A 15166-nucleotide genomic window follows, 5' to 3' on the forward strand; every position below is an offset into this window, starting at 1 on the left:
CTTTTAGAAAGGAGGTATGAAAGGAAGGTTCATGTGGGATCATAGGAGAGAGCACATCCCCAAACAGTTGTGGAAAATGGAATGCTTGAGAAGCACCTTTACCCTTTGATGCGGTCACTAGTTATACCAAACACTTACATGCTCTTTGTTTTTTCCCCTCCATGTTAGTTAATACTTCCATACTAACGGATATTGTCACTAGTGTAGGTTTAATCTTTGCCTGCAAAGCACGTGAACAGATACAGAAACTGGATATACGACAAGAAAATAGTGATGGCAAAGACTCACCTGACAACAACATCATAGTCATCAATTTTTAACCCCAACGACTTATTTGCAAGTACTCCACCATTTCCCACAATAATACATCGCCGGCAGCTGAGACTGTGGAAAAAGAGAGGAAAGAGGTGATTTTTGCAACGTAACTTCAAATACACAGAGCTGCACTTATTTAGTTTGCATCTGAGAACTACAGGAAACTTTTTGGAACGTTAAGATCCAAGGGGAGGACAGAGATACACTTGATCCCCAGCTCACCCCATCATGCCCAGGCATTACACGTGATGAGCTGCTTTCAACACCTCACACCACGTGTGGTCTAATGAGATGAGCTGTCAGGACAAGCAGCTCCTCTCCCCCCACACCCCTGGTATGATGGGCTTGAATCAAACCCATCTGTTTACTTTAACCTTCTCATTATTCATTTAGCACTGAAATAACAATAAACCAAAGGCTTAGTGAGGAAGTCCTCTCTCCAAGCAATTTTCTGAGTGCATCTGGGGCGTGCTCACCTTGCTGAGTGCAAAATTGCTGCAGTTATCATGAGACTTCAAGAGAGAAAAAAAACACTAAATGGACAGAAAAAGGATCCCCCACCCCTCCTGTCCAGTAGGACACATATATGTAGACACAATGGGTGAGCAAGGGGAAGGAAAATAACCTTAATTAACAAAGAAACTGGAAAGAGAAGGAGAGAACAGTTTCTCGTGGAACTGCGAGTCACGAGAACTCTCTGCAGCAGATGTTAAAAAGTGATTTCGTTTTTAAGACAGAGAGAGGACTTCTTTCCAGCCATCTAATCCCAAACGCAGCTGGCTCTTCTGGCAACGTGCCTCCATCTCTGGTAGTTCACTGAAGGAATACGTGTCTGCAGAGCCTTTTTCGGAAAGAGTCCAAGGCAATCAGTTGTTTGGAGCAGATCTCTGGGCTAGGCGGCCTTCCTAGTCCCAGGCACAGTCAACTGGTCTCTTCTAGGCTGTCCTCACTGTGATCACACTAAATAGCCAGTACGAGGAAAGCTCTGCTTATGTGGGGTCTGTCTTTGCAGAGCGGGGCTGGAGTGCACTTTAAAGACTCAGCTAAACCACTGAGGGTTACCCTGCTGACAGAGCCATTAGCTGGAGATACACACAGAATTAACAGCACCAAGAAATGCTCAGGAACGGCTTCCCCAGCTCAGATAAACTGTGCCGCAGATCCCAGCCTCTCCACAAGAAAAAAACCTCCTGAAGAAGGTAGACATTAGCCCACTGCTTGCATCCCTAATGGCTGAAGAAGCGTGGATGCTTACGATAATCATGCAAATCATGCAAAAGAGAAAGAGCTTTATAGACAACGGCACAGAAACAAATACAGTTCTGGTGACAAGGAGAAAGCAGAGGCTAGACCTGGTTCAGGCAGTATATTGTGGCAAGGAGGGAAGAGAAAGCCCCCAAATACACCCAACCCAGTGACAAAGAGGGTAGCAGCTTCGTCAAAACCTTTACAGAAAAAGTGCTGCAAGAGGAAAAAAAGATAAAGTTCATCTCTGGACAGGTGAAGTTTCAGATGAAAATATGCTCTTTTGATGATTATGACAAGAAAGTTTGACCTCCTAAACAACAGGGTGCAGGTAAAATACTGCAATTTCTCTACTCAGTTGTCTCTGAGCCATGACTCTTCTTCTTTTCTTATTTTTAGTTTTTGAAGAATACCACACTGAAATCCAAAGGCGACAAGTTATAGACACTCCTCTCCATTCCCTTCCCACTTACTGTTAGGACACTAGCCTTTACCAATTTTGAATACAGATGTGTTTGTTTCAGCCTCAAAACCACTTAATCACATTCTTCCCTTTTCTGCTAAATTAAAGCACCATCTACTGTCAGCAGTCCCTTCCACATCTGCATGTGATCCACTTACTGACAAACCACTGTATGTAAACATCTGCCTCTAGGTGGATAATCAGTCACGGGTCAGCCTGGTGAGCATGAGCTGCTGCACATGAGATAAAAGAACCAGTTCCACCAGCAAAAGCTGTTCCAGCAGCCTCTCTTCATGGCCCCGTTCCCACACAGTACTTGTAGACTGATCAAAGCCCAGTCTTAATTTTCTCTTGACCATAGAAACTGGAGCGAGCTCATCACATCTCTTATGGTACGGCAGCTCTCCTAGATCTTGAGTCACATTTGCAGTATCTCTCTGAACCGTTTTCAACTTCTCCCCAAATCTCCAAAGCACTGACTCTGGAAGGCCAGCATGCGGAGCTAATGCTGCTCAAACCAGGGTCCCTTTCACATAGAGATTTTCTATATAACATTCCAATGCTCTTTTTATAGTCATCGGTTTGCAGAATATAATCCTCATCTTGTAAGCAAGATTTGTTGTCACCTCTGAGATGCCCGACTTTTGATTTGGCTCCAGTAAAGGATTGCTCAGAAAAGGGCCCTACAAAAAGGTCTAGACTGACCTAGTCCTCCTACTCCCTACTTCCCCAGTCTTTGGCTCTAGCAAAATTTCCTAGTGTAATTTTACATTTCCTACAGATCAGTCTTAACCACCGTGAACACCTGCCAGCAGGATTACACTACAAGTGTCACTAAAGGATTAATTCTCAACCCTGACAGTAACTTTTTAAAGCTGTGTGATATATTCCATTCCTAAAAAGGATTTGTCTACAAGTGTGTAGAATCAGAATGTAATGGACTGAGACAAATAAGTATTGCCTATCTTATAAAGGTTACCTTTATCAATCAAGCTTCTAGTTCACCTAAAAAAACCCCATCTTCATCTACATGACAAGATTCAATTTCCACAAAATCCAAGATAACTGACATCAATTATGCTGCCATCCTAGCTCTGTTCCATATCTAACTCTCCAGGATTTTTTCTGCAAAACTGAGCTAATCAAATTACAGCCATCTCTCTGCCATCTCCCAGACTTCTCCAGGAATGGCACAACACTTGCTGTTCTAGCCAACACTCCAAGAAGGGTTAAAAAGCAAACAGTACTAACAAAAAGAACTCTCTAACTACTCTTCAGTGCTTACTGATTTAAGAGGACATATAATTGTCATTTAACATCCTCACAGTTACTAATAAAAATACAGGAAGTATTTCAATGTTGCTCTAAAATGGGATAACATCATTCTATCTTTACCCAAATAAATGAAACAAATACTTAACTGAATGGTTCTGCCTTTTACTTGTTATAACTGATAGGTTAATTACCTTTGCCCTTCTTCACGTCTGAACCACTCTTATACCCTGGTGGTCTTGACATATTTAAATGCATCCTCCTTTTTCCTTAAGTCTGCAGATCAGATTTTTCATTAGTATCTTTTTGACGCTAAGGTCTAACCTTTGATCTTTTAGCAGCTTTTTCTTAAATTTCCTTCAAAAGTATGGTGCCCACTCTCATCACAAAGCTGGAAGGTTCTGTTGCACACTCAGGCGGAGATTGCTTTCTTCAGACGCACACAATGAAGATACGGTGAGTCTTGGACTTTGCCTGGATTCTGCACATCAGGCGTTTATGTCAAGTCTGGGCAACACAGGTTGTTTTGATCAAGAGAGGCAGCAAAGTGAGCCAGCTTGGTCTCACCAGCTTTGGCAGTCACACTGTGGGACAGTAAGAAGATCGCAGGGCCACCCTGATGGCACTGTGAAAGGGAAGCATTCGGCAGGGATGTCAGGCACCTGACCTCCCATCCCAACCAGAAGTTTGGATACTTGGCACCAGCGTAGCCGGGCTCCTTCCCAGCCAGCACTGACTGACGGTGCCTGAGCATGGAAAACCTGCAAAGTCACTGCTGCCTCTAGGCAAGTTTCTGGCTGAAGAAACATACCGTGCAGGCAGCATCAGTTACAGCTCAATTGTTTCTCCAAAGAGGTGTGCAAACACCTCTTTGTTTGTTTACACAGTATGTCAAAGCTGTATTTCTTTTCCAGAAGAGCTCAAGGACTGAACACATCGGACACAACCCAGGTTCGTTTGCTACCAGGGTGGTATGAACAAGGGTCACGGACTTTTCACACGAGAAAGACTTTCCCTAAAGCCCCAAGCTGGGAGCTGCAGCCAGATGTACAGCCTCTGACACAGATGCTCTGAGGTTGAGTTCATCTACACCAAAACCAGGATTCACGCAGATTTTCTTGAACAATATAGCACTGTAAACACATGTATGCATTGTGGCAATTGCTACTTCCTCTTCCTCTCTTATCAAAGCACTTCAGGGATTTGTCAGGGGAGAAAAACCACAAAGCCTTCCTTTACGCAACTTTGGAACTAAAGGCTTTGAGGAAAGATATAACAGAATAATTAAAAAACCACATCTTTAGGGTAACTGGTGTTTAGGGAGGCTTAGCATATTCTGGTTTGATCTGGCTGCTGCTACTTAAACTGTTGCTCTCTTCTCCTGCTCTATCAAGTTCCTTCCTCACTTGTTAGTTATATACTGTGTTACGAAAGACTCCTCTTGGTTATAAACTCACTCCCATTTTTTCTTCATTAGCACCTGGAGGCAATACAAAAGGGTCAGTCAAGCTTTTATATTTATGCCTTTTCATAGGAAATTTGCAGGTCACCACCACAGAGATTTAACACAAAAATCCAGAAGAGACATGGAACTAGAAACCAAGCCCTGATCATTTTGCAGAATGAGGGACAAGACACCGGAGGAGCCACCAAAACAAGCAGTGAAAATGCCAGGGATGCTGGGCCTGGAAAAGCCAGCAGAAGTGTCCAAGAAGTGACCAACTCTGAAGTGGCCATGACAAGGCCCACCAACATCTGCGGTAGGGATAAGGACACAGCAGCACTGAAGGAAGAGGACACCAATTCTAAAGTCCCCTGGATGTCCAATCTTCTCCAGAAAAGCTCAGAGCTGAGAGTGGCAACTACCTTCACAAACACAACGGCAGCTTGACCTACCTCCTGCCCTGGAGCAGAAGCAGGTTACTATAGGCAGTTCAACACAAAGGTGCCACAATAAGGAGTCATGAAGAAAACTAAGAAAGCACGGCATCACTTACACTACGTTACAGGCATGAACTATAGCATTTGTTCACATACCCTCCAGCTGCTGCTAGTTATTAACACAACTCTACTCACAATGGAGGGATTAGTTGGAGTGAGTTGGCAAAGCGGCTTTGGGATGATGAAAGGTGTACGCGTACCCGGAAGGATCGAGTTTGCCTCATTTCAGCACCATGCCGGTACATTGTGTCAGAAAAGGTGCATCAGGATGCCCTTTTGGCACTGGGATAATCAAACAAACAAGTTCACTTCCAGGGCTTGTGGGAGGCAAACGAAGGTAACATTTCAAGGGACAACTTTGTGGAGGAGGACAGAAATGGAGAAGCTTGGGTGGGGACAAGACCAAAGGCTTGGTGTAGATCCCCCACCACACAACTCTAATCCCCTCTTTCCTTCCTATGCTCTCACGCACTGCTCTGACCTCACCTCTCCTGCCTCTCCCACCCTTCCCCCGGGAAAGCTGCATTCAACGTGTGGTTACACGAACACTTGCCTCAATAGGCTCCGCAGCGCTCGCCCTCCCCACCCATCCCCAGCCCCTCCGCCTCTCGTCCTGCCGTTGCAGCACTGAGCCAACAACTCTTCAGCGGGTGGGGAGCTCTGTAAACGAGGTCACTGGAATGACCCAGGTTAAGAGGAAAAAAAACGCAGCTTTTAAAAACTAGACTAGTTTCAGTGACCCACTTTAAAGTCCCTCTTCGAATAGCAGCAGCACAAGGAGAGGGTAGGGAGCCGCAGTCCGAGAGCAGGTGGCAGCAGCCACAAAGAGAGCTTCTTAAATCAGCTTTGCCAACAGAGAAAATGGTGCAACTCTGTCCTAAAGAGAAGGTGAACCCGGAGCTTTTTCCCTACTGCTAGAATCAGCCTACTAGACTTCAGAGAGCCTGCGAGTGGAAGGGTTCACAAGATTTCCTCGTCTGGCTCTTTGTACCTCACAGACTTTAGCTGCACCTCTTACTCAGCTCTTTCACAGTAAGGCATTTTTTCAGCCCTTAAGTCAGACCCTCTCCAGTTGCTCCAAGGAGGTCAGCAAAGGGGGATGGTGTGGACTTTCTCCTTGAAAAGTGAGCAGTGAGGGAGCAAGACTAACCTCAAGGTCCTGCTGCCAGCACACTGGAGCTGCCAGAGAGGAACTGCTGGGCTCCGCTTTGAGCCTGAGACAAGATGAGAAAGTAGCTAACCTTCCCTCATTAGCTCCACCAGCTCTTCTGGAATCCAAAATGGCAGATACACATTGCTGCCAGCACTATAATTCACTGATGATCAACGCTGAAGAACATTCTGGGAAGCATATTCAAGTCTTCACTGATCCCCTACTCACCAAGCAGGTTCTCAAGAGCAGCACTGAGGTAGCCTTAACACCTCCTACAGCACCCAAGCTCTTTCTTGTAATAACCTCTCTGTTGCAACTTCATCCATCTACTGCTTTAGGCTCTTACTTTGTGACTTGCTACCCCAAGCCTTTCTTCTCCCTTTCTCCCCCACCAGCTTCAACTTTTATCTTTTTGCTCCAAGACCTGCTCACTTGGAAAGGCTATAGAGGGTACTTGACTGTGAGGCATACGTACTACACAACCAACATCCACTACTCTGCATTTACCACAAAAGTTAGCAGGAAAACAGTATTTCCCCAAGATATCTGTGTGTTTACAAGCATACACACCACCAAACCTTGTTACTGCAGTACCATAGAAATAAATTTCTGGCTTGATCCTTAGGTCTCATTCATACTTGATATCTCAGGGACTTTACATGCATTTCATGAAGGCCTCAGTGTTAGGTCTTTCCTATCTCTCTACCCAACCCATTAGGAAGAATGCTAAACCAAAGCTATGTTTCATAACCTCCTAAGAAATGACTTAAAAAAAAACAAACAAAAAAAACCCAAAAAAACCCCAACCAACCAACAAACCACATTCCACTCCTCAAAAAACACGTGAGCAGCAAGAGTTACAATTACATTAACCTTCCCTGCAAGAATTTTCCACCTGCCTTCTATGTCATTAACACTAATTTCCCATGAGCAACCTTCTGAAAGAGTCTACATGCGGATTTTTCAACAGATTAAAATCTTAACTCTCCAACCAGAGCTGAGATAAACCCCAGATGGGCGAGACTAAGTTGTGTGCAAAATCTCTAAGAAGGTCATTTGTAAAATGATTTTGCCTTCTGGACATCATTTCTCAAATTAATCCAAACTCTGAAGGCTAACCCATTGCTGTGAGGCAAGGCAAACTTCAAAGCAACTTTAAATTAGCACACAGATCGCAAGAAAACCTAAGAATAAACTTTCACATAGAGAGTAACTCCCAACTCTAACTACAGCAGGCAAAACCTACAATCAACGTGAAAGATGTGGAGGAAAGCCTGGACAAGCTTATGAACTTCATAACTATGTCTAAACTAACTCTAGCACTAAACCAAAACTGCAGCGCAAAGGGAAGGAATGACAGAAAAAGGATAGGAAAGACTAAAGGACTATCATTGAGAAGCTGATTGTAAACGTGCCAGTGAGTTTCAGAAGCAACCTCTACAATAGGACTGAAGAATCAAAGCAGCTTCTTCTAAAGGCATCAATTCAAATACCACAGGACCCAGGAGACTGCTATCGCATCCTGGCACAGGCTTGGCCAACACAATCCCCTCTTGCCAAAACAGCTGAGGGTTGGGATCAGTCCCTTCTTTCACTCTAAGAGTTCCTTGTGATCCTGTTGCTTTGTCAGAAAGGCTGAAAAAGAATAATGTATTTATTGAAAACCTGCTATTTACTTCTATGAAAAGGGGGCAGAAGGGTGTATTGTGACACCATATGAAACAAAAGATTAGGAAACAGTCAAAAGGTAAATGCTTTTTTCTACTCATGTTTGACTTAAAGGTCTCCAGAGTTTGCAGATTTACTGGAAAGAGGACTCAGTTTCCAGCTCCTGATCTACATCCAAAGCACAGCAAAATTTACTGGCAATAATTTCTGGCAAAAATATCTAGCAAAATTTATTTAGGACATGAGGAATATAATCACTTCTACTCCTTCTGTTCTAAAAGGTCTCATCTTACCTGTCAAGAGCTGGAGTTAGACGGTAATCTTTGGTTGCTGACAGGATGGCTTTGATCAGATTATCTGGGGAGAAAGGAACAAGATTATTAGGAACAAGTTCTCACTTTTAATGGAATGAAAAACAAAGTGATGTAAAGCATCTGAAGCAGTTACTTGGAGGAGCTGAAATACGGTTCACATTAGGAATAAACACTTCAACTTGCATATTCCTATTTTCTCTGGACTATGGCCTTCACACACTGGCTGCAAAGACACGTTACGTGCCAAATTGTGATGCAGTGTGCAAATGCCTTGCACAGAGAGAGTGACAGAGAACAAACACAGTACAGCTTAAGGCAGTGGTTTTATACCTACTTCCTTGAGATTGCGGTTTCACAAACACTTTAGACATGGAAAAGCCAGTATCACTGTCAATGCTTGCTTTTAGAGAACCTTTTACACAGCTGAGTGGTGAACTGGATGCAGGAACAGAACCAGGTTAAAACCGATGCTTTTTATTTTCCTGGGTTACTTTTAGTTTAGGTTCAGTTCCCTCTATCTGGCTTTCTTCATGGCAGAATCCAATTAAACCATCATAGTTGCTTAAAGAAATGCCCATGGAACCACAACCTACACTGATACCCAGTGAACGCTGCAGCACCCAGATGGTATATAAGTTATGCAAGCATAGACACACACACAAATTAACTGTATTAAACTGTAGGAACACAATGATTACACATAAATACTACTATAGACTAGGGAAATTTTTGAGTCTGCTTCCTTGATTTTGTCCTTTGTCCCTCATTTTTCCACTCTCGCCCCCATAAAGGTCCAAACTCCTTTACAATGGCCCAGCCAGGGCCATGCAGCAGCAATGCTTTGGCTAGTCATGATTTACAAATGAACCAGTAACTTCAGAATGGCTGTACTGGGTCTGACAAAAGGTCCACCTGCCTCCAAATCCTGACCCTAACCGTGGCCTTAAGCAGATGCCTAAGAGGAGCATAAGAACAAAGCAAACAGACATGATATTCCCCTGAAATTCTCTTCCACCGCTTAATTATTTTCAAATCAGGGGTTTCATGTGTCAGGTATAGTCTCTGTGTATCTGGCAACTCTCAATGATTTCTTTCCATGAGCTCAGAATCAGGATCCATATGGACTTTCAATCACTTCCTTTTCCTGATTCTGAATATGGCTTCTCCGAGTTTCATTTATACTGGAAAAGATTGTGAACAATTAGTCCCCTCCCACTTTCCTTGGGAGATTGTAAATATCTACCATATCCTTCCCTTAAATATATCGGCCAACTAGTTCAAAAGTTCTTAGGAAACAACCAGTCAAAAGGAATAGATAAGTCTCGTATCTTTACAAAAGATTAAAAATGACACAGGGACGTAAGGAAGACTAATACCAAGTGATTGTTTACAGTGAACTTACATAGTTTTCCCGATAGACACTACTTACTGCAATCAGCACAGTCAGGGGAGTCCCTTTCAAATAAAGGGTTCCGTTCTTATTTACTACATCCCCCTGCAGAAACTACAGGACAAGGGTGTGGGATGAACACACAAGCTCCAGGCAGCCCGTGTGCCAAACAGCTTCGAACCGGACAACAAGTTGGTGAGACACACAAGGCAGACAAACAAAGGTGATAAACAGGAAACTCTGACAGTTACTTTTAGATTTGGGGAAGTTTTTGACATGGCATTACTGACAGGCCCTGCCAACCTTCACAAGCTGGGAACTGTCATTACTTTCAGAAGATCATATTTTGGAATGAAGCAAGGAAGGAGGCAATTTGTAGGGTAAAAGCAACTTACTTTGCTAACAAACTAGTGTTTTTGTTTAATTTTCCTTCATCTGAAGAATTTCTTTTGAAACATTGGCAGCAGGCTCCCTCTCCAACAGGAATGCTATTTCCCCAAGTCTGCTGAAACAGCAGTAGGTTGTTGTGACCTCTAATGGAACCACGCCACAGTCCTCTCCTTGGCCTGTCTCATACGTTGACTTTTACTGGACAGTATACATTACTGAGGTTGTTTTCCCACACTCTCAAAAAAAGGAGATCAAAGGATTGCATGTCAAGTGCTGCAGCCTCCCATCTACCAAGCTTTTCTTATGCCAGGTTTGCTCCACCACCCACAAGTTAACACCCCACACCACTTGGAGATCATCCGTTATACTGTATTAAAAAACACGTTAAAGGAATACAGTTGACTAATGCACTCAAACAATTCTGTTTTTCTCATCTTGGCAGCTAATTAGTAATGCCTTCATAGCAAATGCTCAGGAATGAAATACGACTACTTTAGGACTGGATACGGCAGCATTTGGGATGGGGATGCTCCCCATTCCCATCATCCAGAGAAAAAAATGCAAACAAAGCAAACAATATAGGACATTCAGTACAGATTATGAATGGCCAAATGGGACATTTCTCTTCAGCAGCCCCCGCAATCCAACAACACATGGCATCTGAGAGGATTGGAAGTTGCACAAATCACAGTGTTATCATTCAAAACTGCTGAATGAAGCTCAATAGAAGACAAAGTACTTCATGGCCAAGTGCTGACCCACAGCAGGAACAAAGGTGACACAGATGGCCTCAGTGTCAGTTTGTCTAATCTAGCATCCTCATGGGAAGCCAGCAGCAAGAGCCACGGGCACTAACAGGAAAAGCTAATGGCCTGGGCAGGGGAGAGGCACTAGATCTTTTTGACTGAGCTGGAACTCTACTAGAAGATGGACGCTATACTGCTGCTGAGGTGGGCACTTGCACTTGGCACCTTGCTCACTGGCACCAGGATGGAAGGACAAGATCTCCTTCAGAAGGAGCTTCTGTATCTTCTTGGTGCAAGGTTTGCAGGGTCAGCAGATGCTGCTGTAGCTGATCTGCAACCTTCCACAAGACAATGAAAATACCTACAATAGAGAACCACTGGCAGCATCTTTAAACCCAGCTGGGTGAAGGTGCAGGGTCACTTGAAATCAACACTGCAAAGACTACTATCACAGATAGCTACCTGCAGGACACAAAGCAGTGTTCATCTCCAGACTACGATTAAAGAAAGTCAGGGACCAGGAAAGCAGGTGCATTAGGTAAAGTTAATTGATGGAGCACGCTTTCCCCAGGATGAGAAATTGAAAGGGTGATGATTACACTCTGCCTTATATAACTATGCACGGAGTGTTAATAACGGGTGCAAGTGCACATCACAGATGCTACAAAGAAAAATTCCTTCCCGTTTCACATAACAGGATTCGTGCACAGCCACTGGCTGAACACTGATCTGTCAAGGACTGAAAGCAAGGTTTGCAAGGGTAAAAGGCCAAGTCTTCAAGTCCCGAGCCACTGAGACTGCTCCAGTATATGCACAACATGATTGGTATCCCCGTGACCTAGCAATAACTGACATGTTCTATCTTCATGCAGTAGCATCCAGGCAGATTCAAAAAACTGCTCTACAGAACAGTTGCAAAAAGGCTACCAAACCAATTTTGGTGTCCCATGCATCAATGCTAAACTTCTAAACAACTTCTACTAAACCATTACCTTATTTAGTAGCAAATCTGATCTGCAGCAGACCTGGCATGCTGCACCTCAGCCACCAAAGCCCTCCACTGGGGTAGGACAGCAGTGGGAAGAGCTGGCACCCAGGGCAGTGAGTTTCTCTGGGGTAGGCATATTCCTAAGGGAGAGGGACAGAGTTCATGATTTGGACCTACTTGCATTGAACACAGCAAAGAATGGAGCAATTGAAGATCAGTGTTTCAGGGGAGCACATTTTGTTCCTGATAACTGTTGGCTTTTCTCCATCCATTTTTTCTTTTTTTTTTTTTTTTTTGAAAAGGCACCAGCTGTGCATGGCCCTTGCTTTACCATGGAACCATGCTTAAAAGAAAGACTGTTTTATTAGGGCAACAGCTATGCAAACAATTTGTTTTGATTATTTTTTTTTTTTTTGGGGGGGGGGGAGCAGATGGTTTATCCAGGTTGTAAAGAAGCCATGGCATAGATGCAGACACAATGCTAGCCCAGGTACAACTTCTCTCTTGCTTGGCAAGCGAGAAAAACAGACAGAGCGGTGGGTGTGCTCTGCCTTGTACACCAGTGCACCAAGGAGGGGCCAGGAGGGGCCTGAGTATACATGTTCTGAATACTACAAAGGAAAAAAATCTTTCCTGTTACAAGCAACAGGTATGCGTGCACTCACCTCTTGCTTCCAGGGCTCAGGCACACGGCCAGCTCAGGTGTAACAGAATTCATTAGCTCAGACACATCCCCATTCAAACAGGTCTCTCATTCTTTGAGGGCCATTTCCAGTTTGGAAGTTTCAGCTACTTTTGTTCAATGCAGAACCCCAGCAAATCAGCCCAGCAAACATGTCTCAGCACCTTATGCCCAGAAACACGAAGCGTGGAGAGCACGGCGCAGTGACCTGCAGGGCTCCATGGAAGGTCAGCTCAGACCAAGCAGAACTCATTACCTGCCAGTCACTGCTGGCACAGAGGCAGCTCCCACAGACCCAGCAGCTCTATCACGTTTATCCCAGACAAGGAGAGCCGGCAGTGTTGTACCATGGCTACCTCGCACTCTCCATGGAATCCTTCAGACATACTGAGCAGGCAGGAACAGAAGAACACGGGCAAAACCACACACTTCTTCCCTGCCACTCTCCTCCCCTAACCGGTATGGAAAAAAGGCGAATTCATCTTTGAAAAGCATTTAATCATTGGCCTCTTCCCAGCTGCCAAACAGGCAGCCCAGCAGGTGCTAATTAGCTGCATGTTTTGTGAAATACAAACTTCTCACTGGAAACTGCATTCAAACACCAAACTTGTCTCATGCAGATCACCCAACAACCATTCAGCGGCCACCAGTTTGGTAATCATTTGAAGGCTGAGCAAACCCAACAGCAGTATTGCTTTCTGTGTACTCTTCCTCCTTTTCATCCTCACAAGATTCAAGGCAGATGTTATCGATACTCCAGTCTAGAGCCAAACACTGATGTTTAAATGGCAATGGCAGTGCCATCATCCTTAAAGCTACAGATGTTACCCCTCCTGGGAGCGGAACGCATCTCAGCAGCAGCTCACTGGCAGCCCATTAGTTGCGTTAGCTTTGGTAGTTCACGTCACAAAGAGCAAATTGTAACACAGTGGTTCTGCTTACGTGAAACCATCTGTATGGCAGGCACAAGAACATCACGTATATACATATCATATATAGGGAGGAACTCAGATGCTGTTTAATTCTAGTTGAAGTATTAGGCAAGTGAACTTAATTCCAACAGTAAAAATATGTGGCTTTTATGCAGTTCCTTCAAGTCAAAGGCTATAAGGTGATACATATACGCGCACATGTAAACATACATGCATATTCCTGAATTCACCCTCTCGGGTCCTCCACCTGTTCTCCTCATTTCTGAAAGCAGTAAATGTCTTTATACTCTGAGAGACTCAAACTTACTGAAGGTCACAAGGCAAGTGAGTGACATAACTAGGAACAGAATAAGCCTTTGACTCCTAAATAAGAAGCCCTCTGCAAAGGCTTTCATCTTCAGACAGCCCTCTGGCTTACACGTTCTTCACATGGGTCTGCCACCATCCTTTAATGATAAATTAATGGAAATGAACACCAATATCCTCCATTTTCACCCTCACTTTCCCCTGTTATTATATAATGAATGCACCACCAGGGCAAGCAATCTACTGCAGTTTTCTGCAGCCATAGTTTGTTTATTATATTTTTTTTTCTTGTCAGGGAGAATTTAGATTATTGGGGAGAGCAGGAGATTATTTAACCCATTCATCTATCAACCACTACATACACACTATTACTATACAAACAAAGCAAGAAGCCTCTGCACATTTTCCTCCCATCTAGTGGAGGAGTTGACTACATTTATCTAAGAATCCTGAGTTATCATGACATATTCTATCAGCTTTGCCTTGTAACATCAGAAGACTCAAAGGCAGCTCAGGACTGCACGATTTCTCTGAACACAAGTACATCCTGACTTCAGGTTGACCCTGAAATTTTCAGACATTTAGAAAAACTAAAAGTAAATAGTTAGAAGTTAGGCGGGCAGTGACCACACAGTGAGAACCAGCCTAAGTCTCAATTCTAGCCTTTTCCCCCTGTTATTTATGTGGAGGAGTGGAGACCTTCACTGTAAATGTCAACAACACTTAACATTGTTGTTTCTAATGCATAAGCTTCTCGCTTGTATCATTAAAAAAAGATGGGAGACCTTTCCACTCCACAGGACTTACTGCAGGCATCTCACAGGGTCTGCCTTCTACCTGCCTTGAAAGTAAGCAAATTGGCCTGTTCATGTACTAAGTCGCCAAAAGAAGAGGCTGTAATTTTTCCAAGTTGTCCATACCAACCATCTTCCTCAAAAATCAGCAGGACTACACGCGCTTATTGCCAGCAGTAGGTATTTGAACACCATGCATTAGGGTCAGGGAACAATGTACTGCTGCAGTTCTTCGTGTTTGCCCTGCGAGCTGTGGTCAGTGCCCATCTCCACAGCTGGTCACGCAGCTGCCATGCTGCTAGCCAGAACTTCTGCAGGGTACTCGGCATCAGCTTCAGCTTTTGGGAATACACTGACTAGACTGAGGTTGACAGAGATCCCTGAAGCATGCCAGTCTCCTCAGCATACGGGTCTGGGTCCCACGACAACAGAATGCCAGGTGTGTGTCAGCTTCGTGGGGAGAGTAAGCTAAACACTATCAATGCTATGGATTAAACAAATAGCAGTATTTACAAACAAGCTGTAAGCACAAACCCAGTGCACGCTTTTTTTTTTTTTGTTATACTA

General features: G+C 44.0%; 1 protein-coding gene across 1 annotated transcript in view; it reads right to left on the reverse strand.

The window, feature by feature from the left end:
- Positions 1–284: 284 nt before the first annotated feature.
- Positions 285–15166, reverse strand: part of ST3GAL3 (ST3 beta-galactoside alpha-2,3-sialyltransferase 3) — a 136543-nt gene continuing 121661 nt past the window's right edge. Inside the window, exons 6-7 of the mRNA XM_009884675.1 lie at positions 8351–8414; positions 285–384 (exon numbers count right to left, since the gene is read on the reverse strand). Of these exons, the coding sequence (XP_009882977.1) occupies positions 285–384; positions 8351–8414 (164 nt within the window). The remainder of the gene's footprint in view (positions 385–8350; positions 8415–15166) is intronic.

Source organism: Charadrius vociferus, unplaced genomic scaffold (genome assembly GCF_000708025.1).
Source record: "Charadrius vociferus isolate BGI_N301 unplaced genomic scaffold, ASM70802v2 scaffold163, whole genome shotgun sequence".
Classification (NCBI taxonomy): Eukaryota; Metazoa; Chordata; class Aves; order Charadriiformes; family Charadriidae; genus Charadrius; species Charadrius vociferus.